The 20,148-nt window shown below is 51.2% G+C and overlaps 1 protein-coding gene across 2 annotated transcripts; it reads left to right on the top strand.

Annotated features, from left to right (window-relative positions):
• Window positions 1-1,326: 1,326 nt before the first annotated feature.
• RBCK1 (RANBP2-type and C3HC4-type zinc finger containing 1) lies at window positions 1,327-20,148 on the top strand. 2 transcript variants are annotated; one of them, XM_082669776.1, is made up of 13 exons: window positions 1,327-1,357; window positions 1,954-2,046; window positions 3,116-3,260; window positions 9,492-9,585; window positions 9,697-9,895; window positions 11,086-11,207; window positions 11,287-11,460; window positions 12,665-12,825; window positions 13,896-14,007; window positions 16,650-16,829; window positions 17,562-17,660; window positions 18,005-18,148; window positions 19,150-20,148. In XM_082669776.1, exons 2-13 carry the CDS (start codon window positions 2,025-2,027, stop codon window positions 19,228-19,230), a joined length of 1,533 nt encoding a protein of 510 aa, XP_082525902.1. In that variant the 5' UTR covers window positions 1,327-1,357; window positions 1,954-2,024; the 3' UTR covers window positions 19,231-20,148. The 2 variants fall into 2 exon arrangements, with proteins under 2 accessions (XP_082525902.1, XP_082525903.1); XM_082669777.1 differs by lacking the exon at window positions 1,327-1,357 and having other exon boundaries at window positions 1,368-2,046; window positions 18,044-18,148.

Below are 20,148 nucleotides of genomic sequence, written 5' to 3'. Positions count from 1 at the left end.
TCACCCTTACAGGGACTTCTAATACAACAGTTCTCAAACTTGGCTTCTCATTACACTCACCAAAGAGTTTAAAAACTCCTGATACCTGTACCCACCCCAGATATTCCGAATCAATTGATCTGAGATGTGACCTGGGCATAGGATTTTTAAAAGTTCCCCAGGTGATTCAAACATACAGCTCAGGCTGAGAACCTCTGCCTTATGGGATATATTTCAGGCAAAAAGAAATTGATCCCAGATGAAAGTCTGAGATTCCTTCATTCATTTAACGTAATCCATGGGCAACTATTATGTGTTCGAAACTGTTCTAGACACCAGGAACACAGCAATGAGCAAAACACACAAAAGTCCCCATCCTCTGGAAGAGGGAAACAGCCAAAAGATAACCAAGATAAAGAAGTAAAATATGCTGTTAGATAGTAATACATGCTTTGGGAAAAAATGAAGCCAGGAAGGAGAATATAAAATGCTAGATTTAGGTGCATGTGTGTGAAATTTCAGATAGAGTGGACAGGGAAGACTTTTGGCTAAAGCCCAAAATAAAGGGCAAGAGCAATCCATGAAGATATTTGGGCTATGGCAAGTGCAAAGGCCCTGAGGTGGGAGTGTGTCTGCCTTGTTCCAGGATCTGGAGGCCAATGGGTCTTGAGTGGAGTGAGCCAAGAGGATAGTACTCAGAGAAGGAGCGGCGGCAGTTGCAGGCCTTGGGGGGACCTCAGCTTTTACTTTGAGTGAGATGGGAGCTATTGGGAGTGTTTTGAGGAGTGGCATGGCTTGATTCTAACAGGGCCCTCTGGCAGCTGGGTGGAAAATGGATTGTAGTGACCAAAAGGGGAAGCCAGGAGCCCAATGAGGAGGCTGGTGCAGTACGCCGGAGGAGAAAGGATGGAGGTGGATTGGGATGGGGTGTGGAGGAGGTGAGAGGTGACAGATTCTGGAACTGTCGTGCAGGCCGAGCCCATAGGATCTGTTGATCTATGGGATGAGGGGTGGGAGAAAAGTTCAGGGGTGGGAAGACTGGAGGATGCAAAGAGCTTCCAGCCTGTGCCCGGAGAAAATAAACTTCATTAGTGGCCCAATCAAAAGGTGGAGAGTGACCGCCGAGAGGCAGCGTCCGGCTGGCTACGGGTGGGTTCCTGAGGCCGTCCGGCCTGGATTTAAATCCGGCTGCGTGGCCTCGGACAGATCAGAAACAAACAGAGCCTCTATTTCTTCTGCAAAAGGAGCAAGGACCGGCCTGCCCGCCGCAGACCTGGCAGCTGGACTGAGCAGGGGCGGTCTCCACGTCGCTCCCCGCCCCTCCCGGCCCCGCCCACTCCCCCACCCCTCCCGCGGCGCTGCTGGCTAAGCTGCTCCGGTGAGTGAGGGTCTAGGAGTCCGGGTCCGGCCGGGGGAGGGGTGGGAACGCCTCGGACTGCGGGACAGAGCGCCCCGGACCGCGGAGATACGGAGTACGGACCGCCGCCGGGTCGCCGGAACGGCGGGGAGACCCGGATCCCGCGAGACTCTTCCGCCCCACTTCCGGGGCCGCCACTTTCACTTTCTTTTCCGTGGAGGCTGCTCCCCTCCGTCTCCTGACTGACAGGGGCCGCTGCGCCTTGGAGGGAGTTGGGCTGAAATCCCGCGCCCCGGAGGGCGCTTTTCCCCAGCAGGGAAAAGGGGAGGCCCTCCTCGGGGACTCCCAGCGCCGCGGCTGTGCGTCGTCCCTCCCCGCAGCCAGGCCTGTCCCGTTTCCTCTGTTGCCCTTTGCGGGCTTGCCTTGGTGCCCCCTTTCACCTCCCACGCGGGGTCCCGGCCCGTTCCCTACCCCAGGCCCCATCCCCGGTCCTCGGGTAGTGTGATGCTACCCGACTGCCACCGGGGACACCGGGGACACCGAGGCACAAAGAAGGCTTGGGCCGCACCAGAGGTCACCGGCCTGGACTGAGTTGCTCGTGGTCGCCCGTCCTCTAGCGAGTGACCGGGAGGTGGCATTTCCCCGGAGCTGCAGCCCCTGCCTGGGGGGATGGGCACAACCACGCCAGATGGACGAGAAGATCAAGAAAGGTGGGCACAGCCTGGACTGTGAAACTTCGGGAGGGGGGAGGGGCATTAACCCTGTCGTCCCTCTACCCACCTGCCCCTCAGTTTCCTCCCTTGGGGCCTGGTTCGTTCCAGGGGCCTCTTGTCATTCATTTATTTGATGCCCCTGAGGCCTCAGTGGGCCAGCTCTGCTGGGAAGGGTGTAGGGAGCTCCCAGAGGATACAGGAGACCACCCAGGCTGGTGAGGGAGCAGACCTCAAGGGTCATTGCCTTCCCCCTGGCCCCTTCCACCTAGCGTGGGAGAACTTAAGTTAGGTCATGTCACCAACCTGCTCACATACCCTCCTGTGCTCCTTGTTCTTAGAACAAAGCCCAGAGCAGTTGGGTAGCCCACAGGCCTGCTGGCTTCGCTGACTTCTGCCTTCCCCCATTGGGCCCCTTGGTCATTCTGCTTGGAGCCCCACAGGTTTCTGTTCTAATCCAGCCATTTCTTGCCCAAGGCCTTTCCCCTTCCCTTTCTCTGTACCTGGAACACTTTTGCCCAACCAGGTCTTGACATACCCAACTTTTCCTCCTTCACTTCTCAGCTTCAATGTCACCTCCTCCTAGAGGCTTTCCTGATTTCCTTACCCTGTTCATTTCCTTGGCAGCGTGGATCACAATCTGAATCTTTTCCTTTTGTTAAATTTGTTAATTGTCTTCTTACTGGGCTGGGAGGTCCATGAGAAGAGGGACCCTGTTTATCTTATTCACTGTTGAAGACCAGTTTCTGAGACAGTGATTGGCACACAGTAAGAATTCAGTAAATGTTTGTTGTATAAATGAGCGGAAGTATGGGGGGACCTGGGAGTATGAAGGGAAAACAGAACCAAATGAGCAGGGAGGGGGAGTGGGGAGTGGGAATGGGGAGTGACAAAGAAGGCCTCCCAGAGAAAAGGGACTTTTAAGCTGGGTGCTGAAAGATATGTAGGAGTTCACCAGGAAGACAGAGAGGAAGCAGCATGTACAAAGGATCACCTCCTTCCTCACCCCCTTAACCCCAGCTCCTGAAAAATAAACCCTGTGCTAACCTGCTTCCACTGTGGATTTCAGCTGAGGAGGTGGCCCAGAGACTCACCCGAGCAGTGGCTGGCGGGGATGAACAGGTGGCTATGCAGTGTGCCATATGGCTGGCAGAGCAACGGGTGCCCCTGAACGTGCAACTGAAGCCTGAGGTCTCCCTGACACAGGATATCAGGTGAGGAGTACGTAGCTGACCAGGGACTTAGGGCTTCCTGAACCCCAGTGGGCTGTGATATAGCCCGTTAAGTTATTCTTAATGGCAGGTTCTGGTGTCAGGAGACCTAGCTTCAAACCCCAGCTCTGTTACAAATCAACTCTGAGATCTAGGGCAGGTCACTTCACCTCTCAGAGTTTGTTTTTTTCATTTAAAAAATGGGGCAGGGCTTCCCTGGTGGCGCAGTGGTTGAGAGTCCGCCTGCCGATGCAGGGGACACGGGTTCGTGCCCCGGTCCTGGAAGATCCCACATGCCGCGGAGCGGCTGGGCCCGTGAGCCATGACCACTGAGCCTGTGCATCTGGAGCCTGTGCTCCACAACGGGAGAGGCCACAAAACAACAGTGAGAGGCCCGCATACCGCAAAAAAATAAATAAATAAATAAAAATAAAAAATGGGGCAATATCAGTAGCTGTTCTTAGAATTGTTAGGAGGTGTATTAGGGTGTTAGGTCTCATATAACAGAAAGAGACATATTAACAGTGGTATCAACAAGTTTGATGGTACACAGTCCAGATGTGGAGGCTCTGCTTCCTGCAGTCCTCAGAGACTCGTGCTTTTGTCTTGTTATGCCATTCATGGCCTCCATTCTGAGGTTCACCTTATGGTCCAAAATGGCTGTTCCAGTTCCAGCCATTGCATCAGCATTCTTGTCAGCAGGAAGGAAGAAGGGAAGAAGGGCACCCCCTCCCACTCTCCTCTTAAGAACAGAGCTCAGAAAGTTGTGCACACTTCTTCCACTTAACTCCCAAGGCCAGAACTTATTCTCACAGCCACACTCAGCTTGAAGGGAGGCTGTGAAATACAGCCAGGTGTTGCACTAGAATTCAAGGCAAGGGTTAATGGATACTGTTAGTCTGCCCCAGGAGGCTTAAACTTGATACTGAAATGCTTAGCGCAGTGCCTGGCACATGTTAATCACTCATTAAACATTGTTTTTTTCCTGCTTTATTCCTGCTGTGTAGTAAGACAATAGTTTCACAGTTTCTAATTTTCAATGGTGGATCCCATTTGATTTTGTTTTATTGAGATATAATTGACAGACCATATTCAACAATTTAGACAGTTCACCAATTTAAAGTTTATAGTTCAAGGCTTTTAGTATATTCACGGTTGTGCAACCATCACTGTAACCAATTCTAGAACATTTTTTAAGAAACCCTGTAACCGTACTTTTTTTTCTTTTTTTTAATTTTTTTGGCTGCTCTGTGCCCTTTGAACCCATGCCCCTTGCAGTGGAAGCTTGGAGTCTCAACCACTGGCCACCAGGGAAGTCCCAAAACCCCATACCTGCTAATAGTCACTCCTTATCTCCCTATCTTTTTTTCCCCAATCCCCCCAACCTTAGGCAAACACTAATTTACTTTCTATCTCTAGCAATTTGCCTATTCTGGAAATTTCATATAAGTGGAGTCATACACTATATAACCTTTTGTGTCTGGCTTCTTTCACTTAGCATCATGTTTTCTAGATTCATCCATGTTGTAGCACGTATCAAAACTTCATTCCTCTTTATGACTGAATAATAATCCATTGTACGGATATACCATATTTTCTTTATTAATCAGTTGATGGACATCTGGGTTGTTTCTACTTTTTCGGCTAACATGTACAACGCTGCTATGAACATTTGTGTCCAAGTTTTTATATGGACATATTTTTTCCCCAGTTTTTTATGGCTGTGTTGGGTCTTCGTTGCTGTACCTGGGCTTCTCATTGCGGTGGCTTCTTGTGTGGCGGAGCATGGGCTCTAGGCGCGCGGACTTCAGTAGTTGTGGCTCGAAGGCTGTAGAGCTCAGGCTCAGTAGTTGTGGCGCACGGGCTTAGTTGCTCTGCGGCATGTGGGATCTTTCCGGACCAGGGCTCGAACCCGTGTCCCTTGCGTTGGCAGGCGGCTTCTTAACCACTGCGTCACCAGGGAAGCCCTCCCCAGTTTTACTGAGATATAATTGACATATATAGTTAGTTTAAGGTATTGTGACTTTTATAATAAGAAATATATATTTGTCTTCTTCCTGTTCTTGGTACAGAACTCCTAAAACACTTGGAATTTCTTAAGTGATGAGAATGATAAAGGTGCCTTTTGTTATGTTAGTGAGGTGACTCTTGGACTGCCCCTAGATCACCTAAGGATGGGGGCTGGTCATCAGAGGAACCAATCCTGTGATTAGAGGATTGGAACCTTCAGTCCCATCACCCTGATCTCGGGGGAGAGGAAAAGGGCTGGAGGTTGAATCGATCATCAGTGGCCAATGGATTAATCAATCATGCCCATGTAGTGAAGCCTCCATAAACACTCAAAAAGGGTTTGAAGAGCTTCCAGGTTGGAGATTTGGAGAGAATTGCACCCCTTCTCACATACCTTGCCTATGCATCTCTTCTATCTGGCTGTTATAGGCTTTTATAATAAACCAGCAATATAGAAAGTAAATATTTCTCTGAGTTCTGTGAGCTGCTCTAGCAAAATAATCAAACCCAAGGAGGAGGTCGTTGGAATCCCTAACCTATAACCAGTCAGTCATAGAACAGGTGACAACTTGGGCTTTCAATTGGTGTGTGAAGTGGTGGGGCAGTCTTGTAGGACTGAGCCCTCAACCTGTGGAAGCTGACGCTGTCTCTGGGTAGAGAGTGCCAGAATTGAGGCCTGCTGCTGTCTGAAAATTGCTTAGTGGTGTGTGGGAAGCCTTCCCCCTCCTCCCCTTTCCACAGGTTGGAAATTGAGCCTCAGAACCATTTTAGGTGTATGACATAATGATTTAATATATGTATGTATTGTGGAATGATTACCACAGTAAGTTTAGTTAACATCCATTGCCTCACATAGTGATAAATTATTTTTTCTTGTGATGACAACTTTTAAGATTTACTCTCTTAGCAATTTTCAAATGTATGATACAATATTGGTAACTATGGTCACCATGCTGTACATCACTTCCCCAGAACTTATTTATCTTAAAACAGGAAGTTGTACCTTTTGACCACCTTCACCCCCCTCCCTGCCAACCAGTCTATTCTTTTTCTCTGACATCGGTTTTTTTTAAATCCACATATAAGTGAGATCATACAGTATTTGTCTTTCTCTGTCTGACTTATTTCACTTAGCATAATGACCTCAAGGCCCATGTTGTTGCAAAGGGAAGGATTTCCTTCTTTTTATGGCTGAATAATATTCCATTGTGTATATATACTGTACATGGAAACAACCTAAGTAACCATGAATGAATAAAGAAAATGTGGTGTATATGTATACAATGGACACATATTTTCATTTCCCATTCTGTGGGTTGTCTTTTCACTGTATCGATAGTGTCCTTTGAAGCACAAGTTTTTAATTTTGACGAAGGACTGTTTATCTGTTTTCTTTTGTTGTTTGCGCTTTTGACGTCATCTAAGAAACCACTGCCTCATACATGGTCATAAAGGTGTATCCCTATTTATTTTTTTAAGATGTTTATAGTTATAGCTCTTACATTTAAGTCTTTGATCCCTTTTGAGTTAATTTTAGTATGTGGTGTGAGGTCCAACCAACTTCATTTTTTTGCTTGTGAATATCTAGTTATCACAGCATTATTTTTTTTTAATTAATTAATTAATTTATTTATTTTTGGTTGCATTGGGTCTTCGTTGCTGCACACAGCCTTTCTCTAGTTGCGGTGAGCGGGGGCTGCTCTTCGTTGCAGTGCATGGGCTTAATTGCGGTGCGCGGGCTTCTCTTTGTGGTACGCAGGCTTCTCATTGCGGTGGCTTCTCTTGTTGCGGAGCACGGGCTCTAGGCTCTAGGCACTTGGGCTTCAGTAGTTGCGGCTCAGTAGTTGTGGCTTGTGGGCTCTAGAGCACAGGCTTAGTAGCTGTGGCACACGAGCGTGTGCTCCGCAACGGGAGAGGCCACAACAGTGAAAGACGCCCGCGTACCACACACACAAAACAACAATAACAAAAAAAACCCATACCACTACACACAGCTTGTTTACATCAGTTATACTTGTTACTGCCACAGCATAATTTAATTAGCTGTTACATCAATCAATAAAACATGAGTGCTAAAAGAGAATTGTGTCTATGAAAACTAAGTTGATTGCTTTAGAAAGACAAGATAGAGATGAGGCACCAAAAAAAACTGTTATCATTTTAGGGTGGGACAGTTGTAAAAAAATATGGTAAAAATCCAGAAGAGCTCTGTACTCAGATGCTTTGAGAGTGTAAGTTTTTGCTCCACTTTAAAGAAGCTGATACTGGAAGTCATAGACCATGTATAAGGCGTGTGGTTCATACAAAAAGAAACAATCATGGGGAACTCCAGTAGCAGATTTGTACTCAAGAAAAGCCATTGACCTTTTACCTAGAGATTGGCCATTGAATGTGCATTTGTATCCTGTAAGGTAAAATTGTTAAAGTCTGCAGCTGTTTTTGCAGTTCTCTGCTTTAACGATTTTTCTGACTAACTGATCACCACTGATCCTGATGACATTAGATATAAGGGTTCCAACTGTATTTTTCTGTTATTGGTGTTAAGGTTATAGCTTTTAGATTTTGTTTCCTAAGTAAAATTCAGGCTTCTATGCTTTGCCACTAGGTTGATTCTAAAAATGTAAATCCACTAAAATAGCATTTATAGTATTTTGATTATGGAAATATTACTCTGTAGAATAAGTAGTGCAGTTGAAACTTTATGCACTTTCATGTTTCAAAACCCCTGTTGCTTGAAGAAGAATGTCTTGAAGTTTAACATCTCGTCCTTCTTTAAATTTCCTTTTACTTTTCTTCCATTCTCCTGCATCAGCCTCAGCTATTCTTTTTTTTTTTTTCTTGTATTTCAAAAACTTTTCACGTGGAGAGGTGGATGGTAAACTTTTGGTGTCTATACATGTCTAAAAATTTCTTATTTCCCTGTTAGTTGGCTGGGTGTTGAAAATCATTATCCTGAGGAATTTTGAGGTATTTTCTGGAGTATTTTTAAAGCAAGTCTCAGATTTTAGTTCATTCATAAGTAATTTGATATGTCTTTAAAAAATGACTTAAAAAAAACCCCTCAATACCATTATTACACCTAAAAAATTAACAATAATTACTTAAAATTCCCTAATACTGTATTTATATTCAACTTCCCTTGATTATCTTGTTAGTGTTTTTTTGGGGGTTTTTTTTGGCCATACCACATGGCTTGCAGGATCTAGTTCCCCAACCAGGGATTAAACCTGGGTCCCCAGAGTCCTGACCACTTGTAACTCCCTCGTTAGTGTTTGTTATAGTTGGTTTGTTCCAGTCAGGAGCCAAACGATATCAAATAGCATTTCTTAATGTTGTCTGAGTCTCTTTTATTCACTTTCTCTATTTTTAGTGCCATTAATTTTTTTGAAGAAACCTGGTCTTTGACCTCCAGAATTCTCCCACATTCTGAGTTTATGAATTGCCTCCTCATGATGTAATTTAATATCTCTCATTTTCCTTGGGAACTTGTAGTTTGACCTGAAGGTTAGGATAGTAAGGAGTCACTGTTACATTCACAGGAATTCTTCCTCATTTTCTGATTGTTTCTTGCTGTTCTTGCTTTAAGGATGCGGCGTTTTCCCAAATCACTCTGGAGGTTCTAAGTGGGCTTTCCTGTTATTGTTCTGCACCCTAATTTTTCTGTGTCTTGGGATCAGTTCTGTTTTTTTTTGTCTTAGCCCTCCCTTTTCATGCTTTTGGTCTTCCAAAAAAGTTTGAGCATCTTTGAGAAGGTTGGTGTTTAAAACCGCTTTCTGTGGAATAATACTGTTTGGGTTGAAATCCTGCCTCTAACAGTTATTAATTGTTTACTTGGCAGAGCCACTGTAACCTATCTGTGCCTCCTGTTTTCATCTCTAAAATAGGGATGACAACAGTACCTGCCTCATGTGTTCACTGAGAGGATTACATGAGTTAATACATGTTAAGTGTTTTGAAGAGTCTTGGCATACAGTTAATAACTGTTGTGGTTTGGCTAAGGAGCCAATAATAGCCAATAATAGAAGAGGTTGGAGAGCTTGGGAGGGGCCAGAGCATGGAGGCCCTTGCCATGCCACAGTGAGTTTGGATTTTATTCTGAGAGCCATGTGGAGCCATTGCAGGGGCCTAAGCAGCGAGTTCTGACACAGGAATCACAGGGGAGTGGGAATCCAGGAGCTGGCTGGCGGCTGAGGTTGGACCTGCGGCCCCTTGCCCTCCCCGCAGGCTGTGGGTGAGCGTGGAGGATGCGCAGTTGCACACGGTCACTATCTGGCTCACGGTGCGGCCTGACATGACGGTGGCCTCCCTCAAGGACATGGTGAGTGAGGGGGCACAAGGAAGACGCGCCAGGGCGGAGGTCCCCCTTTTGTCCTGCCTCTCTCTACTCTGCGCCTCCCTCCCCACACTCCCTCTGCATCCTCCCTGCCAGGTGTTCCTGGACTATGGCTTTCCGCCAACCCTGCAGCAGTGGGTGATTGGGCAGCGCTTGGCCCGGGACCAGGAGACCCTGCACTCCCACGGGGTGCGGCGGAACGGGGCCAGTGCCTACCTCTATCTGCTGTCAGCCTGCAACACCTCACTCAACCCTCAGGAGCTGCAGCGGGAGCGGCAGCTGCGGATGCTGGAGGGTGAGGCTCTGCTCCAGAGCGGCATGCACTCTCCTGAGGTTGTAGGGGAGAGGGAGCAGGGAGCAGAGCCCAGGGGCTTTCGTCAGGAACGTGCCTGGAAGACCTTATCCGTAGTGGGGAAGAGAGGACAAAGGACACCCCAGGAAGGAGCCATTTGGGGAACCATTTAGAGAACAGCTGGTCTAGGGGAAAGGGGCTGAGTTCAGTCCCTGCCCTGGCATTTATCAGCTGTGTGACCTCAGGCAAGTCTCTTCTCATCTCTGCTCTTCAGTTTTCTAAATCTGTAAATTGGATATGATAATAGCTAGTTTTTATTCTAAATTTTTTACTTCTTATTCTGAAATATTTCAGACCTACAGAAAAGTTGCAAAATTGTATAAAGAATTGTATAACGAATTCCCATGTGCTTTTCATGTGGATTCCCCAGATATTAACATTTGACTATATTTGTTTTGCTTTATCATTCTCTCAGTATTTATTTATGCATAAGTAATTTTTTGGAACTGTTATGAGAGTAAGTTGCAGACACGTTGTCCCTTTCCCCCAAATACTTGTGTGTATTTCCTTTAAAAAAAAAAAAAGGCTCATTTTCTCACTACATACACCTATCAAACTTAGGAAATTAACATTGATACGGTCCATTGATCTAATGGACAGATCTTGCTCAAATTTTACCAGTTGTCTCACTAATGTCGTTTATAGTGAAAGACCTGGCCCTTGGCCTCCGTGTCTCACAGTCTTTTTCAATCTTTGGTCTCCTGTCTTCCCTTGGCTCTCCTGTTGTTTGAAGAGTCCAGGCCAGTTTTGTTTTTTGTTTTTCTGTCCCATGTGCCCTCATGAATGGATTCAGATTCAGTATTTTGGCAGGACTACCTCAGAAGTGGTGTTCGACCCTCTAGGTGCTACACTTAGGAGCACAGGAGATCAGTTTTCAAACAGGGTTTTTAAGCTGGGAGGCCCCAGGAGCAGTCGTGGGTGGAGGAGGGGCTCTGACCCCTGGGAGCCAGGACACTTGGCCAGGTCTGGACCCACCCGGCAGGACCACCGAGCTGGAGACTCCTCCGGAAGGAGGGAGATAGAAGGGGGTGGGGTAGGGGGGTGGTCAGTGCAGAGCCCGGGGTTCCTGGCTGGCCCAGGGTGTGGATGAAATGGGCTGCAGGGATCCGCCACCCCTGAACCCTCCTCCCCAGATCTGGGCTTCAAGGACCTCACGCTGCAGCCACGGGGCCCCCTGGAACCAGTCCCCCTGAAGCCCGGGGGCCCCCAGGAGCCGGGGCGGGGGCAGAATGACGCCGCGCCAGAGCCCCCGCCGGTAAGCTGCCCAGTGCGCGCCCCTGCGCCCCTGACCTGCCCGTCTCGTCTCCCTGCGCTCACCGCCCCTCTGCCCCCAGGTGGGCTGGCAGTGCCCTGGCTGCACTTTCATCAACAAGCCCACGCGGCCCGGCTGCGAGATGTGCTGCCGGGCGCGGCCCGAGGCCTACCAGGTCCCTGCCTCGTACCAGCCGGACGAGGAGGAGCGAGCGCGTCTGGCCGGTGAGGAGGAGGCGCTGCGCCAGTACCAGCAGGTGGGCGCGGACCCCGGACAGACACCTGCAGACTGGACGGGGGAGGCGTAGGCCAGGAAGGGAGGCACCTCCACATTGCCGCTCCTCCCCCTGTTGCTGCCCCCTTCTGATCACACCACTGGTGGTGTCCCTGCACTTGACTGTGACCGGCCTCTCCCTGAGCTCATCCTGTCGCTAGGACCCTGCTCCCCGGCTGTGATGCACATCCAAGCTTATCTGACACCCCCCCCCCCCACAGTGGGCTGTGGCGCTGCCCCTGGCTTTGACTTACACTCTCACTGTGCACACGAGAGTACCGGGCTCTGACCCCAACATCCTAGCTGAGACCCTGACCACTCCCCCATCCGCCGCCCCTTTGTCCGCCTGTGACCTCGCTCTTGCTCCACTCAGCCCTGACCTCATTCTGAATCCTACTATTCCTGACCTCCCCTTCCTCCCTGGCTGTGGCCCACCCAGACTTCCTAGGATCTTGGACCTAGCCCTTCACCGCTCCCTGGGAGGTTGACCCAGCCCTCCGTCCTGCTCCTCCCACAGTCCCACCCCCATCATGTTACGCACGCATTGATTACACAGATACCTAACCCTGAGCATTCGCCCATTCTGATCGGATGCTCCCATCCCCCACTTGGACCCAGTCTGCCCTTGTCCCATCCCGGCCATGACCTCACTGCTGGTCCCATCTACAGCTTTGGCCCGGACCCTGTTCTCTCTCCCACCTTGCTCAGCTCCCTCGCTTTATCACCACCTCCCATACCCCTGACCTATTCTGTGGCCTCGACCCGGCTCTGCCTTCACCCCCCTGGCCCTAGCCCTGCCCTGCTTCTTGGCAGAGATGGGAGCCCTGCTACTCCTGACTCCCTGCTCAGACCCTGGCCCCTTCCTTTCCAAACGCCATCGCTCCCTGGCTTGACACTTGGTTGCAGCCTTAACCTGCCAGTGCCTGGCCCGCCTCCTGCCCCACCCCCACCCCACCCCCCTGTTTCCTCGCCTCCCGCCCCACCCTGCTCCCGGCCCCTCCCTTCCCAGCATCGCCTGCGCCTAACCTCAGCCTGCCCAGTCCCACCCCCACCGCAGGATTCTGCTTCGCCCCCCCCCCCCACCCTCCCCGCCAGCCGGCAGGTTTGACCCATCCCCTGGTCCTGCGCCCTTCTGGCCCGCCCCTGAGACCCTGACCGGCCCCGCGGCCCCACCCCCGTGTGCCCAGCGGAAGCAGCAGCAGCAGGAGGGGAACTACCTGCAGCACGTGCAACTGGATCAGCGGAGCCTGGTGCTGAACACCGAGCCTACCGAGTGTCCCGTATGCTACTCGGTGCTGGCGCCCGGCGAGGCCGTGGTGCTGCGTGAGTGTCTGCACACCTTCTGCAGGTGCGGCCCTGACCCCAGCCCCAGCGATGTAGTTGCTCACGGCTGCGCAGTACCCATGGCTGAAAGGGGGTGGGGCGCAGTGCTCTTACAGCTCCTTGGACGCCCACAGAAACCTGCGAGGTAGGCACTCTCTCCCCTTTTTGCAGAGGAGGAATGTGAGGTACAGAGAGGCCAGCAACTTGCTCAAGGCCACACAGCTCAGACATTCTGTCGCCAGAGCATGCGACCTTCCACACAACCGCCAGGCCCATGTAAGGCCTGGGTTCTGGCCTGGCAGCCCGTGCCAACCCCGCCCTGACCCTCGCTGGTGGACAGTCTGCCCTCTGAGGCTCCACACCTGGCCCTGGGCTGTGGAGAACATGTCCTTCTTCACAGCACACATTTGATGAGCTTTCCTGGGTGCCAGGGACTGGGCTAGGCCTGGGGATCCAGGAGTGAACAAAAAAGCTCATTTTCCGCCTCCTGAAGCTTACATTCCTGTGGGCAGGCCGATGTTAATCAAATAATCACTGATATAATTGTAAATTGTGCCAAATGCTAAGTACCAGTGGATTATGGTAAAAGTAACAGAGGCCCTGCCCTACAAGAGGTCTGGGAAGCCCCTAGGGAGGCTGCACTTGAGCAGACCAGGGGGTCCAAAGTGGGTATGTGCCTGGCCTGCCTGTGGCAGCAAGGGGTCAGTGTAGCTGGAGCAGAGGGATGGAGGGGGTTAGGGGATGGGGACAGAGAGGTATTAGGGAGGATGAGTCACCGGGGCTCTCAGGTTCGCTCTGGGTGGGATGGGATGGGAGGCTGCGGGGAGGGACATGGTAGACCCAGGGAGCCCAGTGAGGAGGCTCCTGCAGTCCTGCAGGTGAGGTGATGGGACCTGGGCCGGAGTGATAAGGGTGGCAGTGGCGGGGACAGAAGTGATGGGTTGGTGGAAGGGATCGGAAGGAAGGGAGGTATTGAGAAGAAGCCCGCCTGGGGTCAGGCCTCACCATGTGAGGGCTGGAGTTCTGGGGGCTGGAGTCCTGGGGGATGGGGTTCAGATGACCCCTAACCTCCCCACCCTTTCATACCTCTCCCAGGGAGTGTCTACAGGGCACCATCCGCAACAGCCAGGAGGCTGAGGTTGCCTGCCCCTTCATTGACAACACCTACTCATGCTCGGGCAAGCTGCTGGAGAGGGAGATCCGGGCGGTAAGACCTGGGGGAGGAAGGGGCACACCCCCTGTCCCAGGGAACTGGGCCCTGAGCTGGCAGGTGGGAACTGGTTTGAGAGTCCCAGTCTCAGGCACCAGTCATTTATCAAGAGCTTTTTCCATGTGGGATGCTGGAAGCCCAAGGGATGGGCAGGACAGGAACTAGGGGAAATACCTAGTAAAGAAAACACCCTTATGAAGAAAAGACAGCAGAGCAGTTAGCAGGGGGGAATTCTGGGGCCAGATGGCCTGGTGACCTCAGGTCAGATACGCAGCCTCTCTGTGCCTCGGTTTTCTCATCTTGGTTGGGGTCAGAGACTTAGTTTCTATTTCAAGGGTTGTGAAGATTATAGTGGAAGACACGTGTAAAAAATTTGGAGTAGTGCTTGATACGTGGTATCAGCCCTTGTATCAGTTAGCTTCTGCTGTGTAACAGATGACTCCAGACTCAAAACAACCGCCATTTATTTAGCTTATGAATCTGCAGGTTAGCAATTTGGGTTGGGCTTAGCTGGACTGGTGTGATGGTCTTATCTGTGATGGCTGGGATGACAGGGCCTCTTTCCACTTTGGTCTCATCCACCCCAGGCTGGCCAGGGCCTGCTCATGTGCTGGTGTCTCAAGGATCCAAGAGCAGCCAGTGCAGGGGCGCTTTCCAAGGCTGCTCACTTGCTCCTGTCCCTTTGGCCAAAGCAGGTCACATGCTTAAGCCCAGAGTTTGTGTGGGAGGGAACCACCCAAGGGTGTGGAGTTGGGGAAACATGAACAAATAGGGGCCACTCCTCCAGCAACCTTTCACAGGGCTGTATGTGTCTGCATGTGTGTGTTTTCTGTTATTATTAATGTTATTATTATCGAGTTATGCCCCTGACTGCTGGTCATCTTGAACAAGTGCTCTCCCTTCTCTGCGCCTCCATTTACCCATCTGTAAAGTGGACTGTTGGACTTGATCATTGGTTTTTAAACTGCTGGGGAATGGCCTTCCCAGAATTGGGCGTCTTGGAATTCCCAGGCCAACATGGAGGCAGGGCCAAAGGTGGCTGAGGTCCAAATGAGAGACCCCCATCACCGCATATACAAGACCCCGTTTCTCCACATCACTTCTGCCTATTTCCCACGATGCTGCTTCTCCGAACCCCCTAAACTTTACCGAGTATTTCCTGGCACCTAAGGGGTTCTGCCTCAGGGGAAAGAGGGCAGACAGAAGGGGTGGACCTTTGGGAACTCCCAGCCTTTACACTAAGAGAAGCCCCATTTTTAACTGTTGTTTGTGGGGCAGCTGAGAAGGGTAGCTCTGGCTTCCTTACTCTTGCCTGGAGAGGCCCCAAGACATAGATCATTCCATATGTCCTGGCACCCACAGTCGCTGCCCAGAGGCTTTCCCTATAAAACCCACCTCTTCCAAGGGGCATTGTGATGGGGCCAGAGTTCATGCCAAGGAGCTGCAGGGCTCATGCTTCCCTGGAGCCCCTGGACGTTGACCGAAGCCTCGGAGAATAGTCAAGTGTGGCAGAGAAAGAGGAAGGGGCAGGGATCAGCAGAGTAATGCAGTGGAGGTTGTTTTACAAAAAACATGCCTAAACCACAAGAACCAGAACAGAAATCAAAGAGGAAAATCACGCACCGACTCTGCCATCCCAGAGAATCTCTGATGGCATTTTCTCCTGTTTCCTTTGGTGTCTCTGGATAGACATGTTTTTTTTTCTTTTTAAATTAACTATTAAGGTATACCTTGCACACAATAAAATTTGTCCGTTGTAAGGATGCAGTTAGATGAGTTTTGACAAATGTAACTCTTAAGACTATCACTCAGTGAAGATATAGAACATAGGCATGATTTTTACCTCATTGTAACCAGTGTAGGGACAACAGCTTTTGCTATTTTGCTACAAAACCTTCCTAAAGATTATTATAAATCTCTATGGCATACATCCTGTTTAGTTCTCCTCTCTTAATAATTCCAGTTTCTGGAATTATTAATAATTAATATCAATAATTATTAATATTAATTATTATTAATAGTTCCTTCCAGTTTGTAAGGAATGCTTCAGGGAACATTTTGCATGGTGTCTCTTCCTTCTTATGTATTATTTTCTTAGGATAAACTTGTAGAAGTAGAATAAGCCTCAAAGGGTCAGAAAAGTTTGGGATGGTTGAAACATTATTGCCACGTGGCTTTCTCAGAGTGCTGTGTACCAGGATGCTAGTTTAACCACATCTTCCTGGAATTGCTTGTTATTGTCCACTTTTTTCCCTTTTTAAAAGATTGTGGTAAAATATGTATAACATTTACCATTTAACCATTTTTTAAGTGTACAGTTCTGTGGCATTGGGTGTAGCCACATTGCTGTGCAATCATCCATCTCCAGGACTTTTAACCTACTTTTTTTTTTCCTTTTTTTTTTTTTGGCTGAGCCATTCGGCTTGCGGAATCGAACCCATGCCCCATGCAGTGGAAGCACAGAGTCCTAACCACTGGACTGCCAGGGAATTCCCTTAACCCACTTTTTGAATGGAGTTTTTAACACTGCTATGTTGGACTTTGTGGGTTGGGGGCTTCCTGAGGGATATTTGGTGGCCAGGAGGGCACATTGTCAGGTGTTCTGAACCCAGAGCACCAAGGTTGTGGTCTGCTGGCAGCTCCTGAGCCCTGAAGATTACCAGCGATTTCTGGACCTGGGCGTCTCCATTGCAGAAAACCGCAGTGCCTTCAGCTACCACTGCAAGACCCCGGACTGCAAAGGATGGTGCTTCTTTGAGGATGACGTCAACGAGTTCACCTGCCCTGTGTGTTTCCACATCAACTGCCTGCTTTGCAAGGTGGGGACAGGGACCCACACTGCCCAGTCACTCTGGTCCTGCCAGGAGCTCACTGCCATTCCGAGTTTGTTCTCCTGGGAAGGGAGCTGGGATACTGACCTGGTTGCAATGACTTAGAGCTGTGTGTCAGTGGCCAGGCTTGGCTTGGGCCCTGATCTGAGCCTAAGCCTTAGACTGAGCCCTGAATCTGGACTGAGCCTCTGAATAATCCTGGCCCCAGACTGAGCCCCGATCCTGGCCTCTGATGAACCCCGATCCCTCACAGACCAACCCCAGCCCTAGCCCCAGACCGAGTGTCAACTCCTGTCCTGAACTGAGCCCTGCCTGACCCTCACCTCAGGCCGTCCCTGCCCTCATCCTCTCAGCAGGTGACCACAGTAGAGACTGGTCTTGGGCGAGTAGGCAGGGCTGAGCCTGCTCGCAGCCCTGCAAGCTCACTCTCAGAGCATTAGGCCTACAGCCAGGGCAGAGCACAGCCGGCGACGAGGGGCTGCGGTTTAGGGATTTCTGTGCCTGTCAGGACTTAAAATAAATAGGTATATATGATTATTATCATATGTGCTGACCCTGGCTTCACCTCCCTGGCCTCAGGGTGTGTGTGGTTTACAAAGGAAGGCTCTGTCACTGACACCACGTAGAAGCATTAAGTGCTTATGTGGATGCCTGCTCCGGCCCTCACCTCTCTAACTCCCTGGGGAACTTTCTCACCTCGAGCCCCTCATCCTGCTGCAGGCCATCCACGAGCAGATGAACTGCAAGGAGTACCAAGACGACCTGGCCCTGCGGGCTCAGAACGATGTGGCTGCCTGGCAGACGACGGAGATGCTGAAGGTGAGGCTGGGTCAAGGCTGAGGGCCGGGGATCTGAGTTTTGGGGAGGGATGGGGGACTTCTCTGAAAGGACTGTGGTTCATCCAGCCCTGGAGGCTTGAGCTCCTGCTGGCATCACTCCCATCCAGAGATGGAACTCAGGACAAGTGGCGAGCAGCAGGGAGTGTCCGGGTGGAGAGAGGAGACTGCAGACGCATGGGAGAGGAGGCTGCATGCAGCCGGGCCTGGGTGGAGCAGCATGGGAGAGTGATTCTGCGACTCAGGGGGGTGGCCGGTTTCTCTCTGCAGTGGGGCGGGCGCCAGGGAGCGGGGCTGGGCCTAAGGTCAGCACCTGCTCTGCTGCAGACCATGCTGCAGCAGGGCGAGGCCATGCACTGCCCACAGTGCCAGATCGTGGTGCAGAAGAAGGATGGCTGTGACTGGATCCGCTGCACTGTCTGCCACACCGAGATCTGCTGGGTCACCAAGGGTCCTCGCTGGGGCCCCAGGGTGAGTCCCCAGGGAGCAGAGGTCTCGGGGTGCTGTGGGAGAGTGCCTGAGAGTAGAGATTGGACAGGTCAGCCCATGGGCCAGTTCTAACCCCACTGCCTGCATTTGTGTAGCTCGTGAACTAAGAACGTTTTTTACATCTTTTAAAGTGGTTGAACATATCAAAAGAAGACTATTTCATGACATGTAAAAATTATATGAAAGCCGAATTTTAGTGTCCATAAGTAAAGTTTTGTGGGAGCGCCGCTCATTCGTTTGCATACTGTCTGTGGCTGCTTTGGCACTACAAAGGCAGAGACCGACTGGCCGGCAAAAACTCAGGGAACTGTCTTGCCCTTTACAGAAATGTTGGCCCAGCCCAGCCCTAGAGGACAGCGACCAAGGGTGCGGGTGGGAGTCGGAGGTAGAGGGGTGGGTCCCTGGCTCTGGCACACACTGACCATGTGGTTAGGCTGTTACTCCCTTCTCTGAGTCACAGCTTCTTCGTCTGTGAAGTGGAGATGATAGCTGGGCCTCAGGTTTATTGTCAGAATCAAATGAAAAAATGCAAGAGCAGTGCTTAGCACGGGGCATCTGTCACATGGTGAGCACGCGCATGGTGGCTCATGGTGGCTGTCGTTGGGAGGAGTGTGCCTGGAATTGGGGCTCGGCGTTATCCGTACAGGCAGATAGTGAGACAGGTGGAGGCTGAAGGAACACACACTCATACCGCCAGTGTGCTGACCCACCCCGAATATGCAAAAATCCAAGTCCTCTCTGTCTCCAGACCACAGAATTGAGGCTGCTACGGGAGCCCAGAAAGGCCGCCCAGAAAGGCCTTAACGGCTGCCTCCATCCGGTAGCTGGGGCTGAGAGGGTCATCTTAGCAGGGGGGTGTGCCCGACCCAAGGCCCAGGGTGGGAGTCTGTGCTTTGGGGGTGTGATGGAGTGCATGGCGGAGGGGGAGGGGCCCGCTGTCTTCACTGTCCTGACCTTTTCTCCTCTCCCCGCTCATCCTCTAGGGCCCGGGAGACACCAGCGGGGGCTGCCGCTGCCGGGTGAATGGGTCTCCTTGCCACCCCAGCTGTCAGAACTGCCACTGAGCTGAGGATGGCCTGGTCCGCATGCTGACCCAGTCCCACATCTGCAAGCTGCTGTGGGACAGGGCTGGTGCTTTGGCTCTGATTTCTGGCCTGGGAGATGCCTTTGCGCTTGGCTGAGACAGGGGCCCTGAAGAGGCCAAGGCCTCAGAGCTGTGTGGATGGACTTGTTTGCTGTGGGCATTGCAGAGGCCCTGCCTGAGCTGGCCATTGTCCGCGGCTGTATCTGCCCCAGTGCCTTTGCCCTTCCTCTGGGGCTTGCCAGCCAGACCTTTCATCTCCTCTCTGTGGCTCCCATCTCTGCCTAACCCAGCTTTAAACACAGCCCTGGCCGGAGGCCTTGCTGGATGGAGCCTCAGAGCCCCGTGTGAGTCCACACTTCCCTCATCCACCTCCCTCGTCTGCAGGACGCTGAGCACTCACAGCCTCCCACCTCCCCTGTTGGCTTTCTGGGGGTGACTTTTCTCTGGCTTTCCTGTTGGAGGCCTGGGGCTTCTTAGAATTGCTGCTAATTCTGCTCAGAGCCAAGAGGGAGACCTGGCAGTTTCTAAAGACAGCCCAGCCGGCCCAGCTTCCGTATCTCCCTCTTTGCCGCCTGTGTAAACTAATTAAAATTGTTTCCCAGGAAGGGATGAGTGTGATGTCGTGCGAGGGAGCAAAAGGGTCATGGGCTGTGACTCTACACGGAGACAGGCAGGATCCAAGCTCTCTGGGAATTGCAGCCAAAAGTTGATGTGTTGGCCCCTGTCGGTGTAGAACGAAGGTGCGGCTGAGCACTGGGATACCTGCACTGGACTGAGCACCCCTGCGCCCACTCGAGGGGCAGGATGCTCTGGGTCAACGTTGGCCTGGACAGGCAGCTTGCAGTGTTGAGAGTCCACAAGGCGGGGTCTGCAGGTCAGCGTGGGCTTCAGGGGGAGG

Source organism: Grampus griseus (genome assembly GCF_964374135.1).
Source record: "Grampus griseus genome assembly, chromosome: 14".
Lineage (NCBI taxonomy): Eukaryota > Metazoa > Chordata > Mammalia > Artiodactyla > Delphinidae > Grampus > Grampus griseus.
Note: the sequence above shows the minus strand (reverse complement) of the source record. Positions and strands in the feature narration are given on the sequence as shown.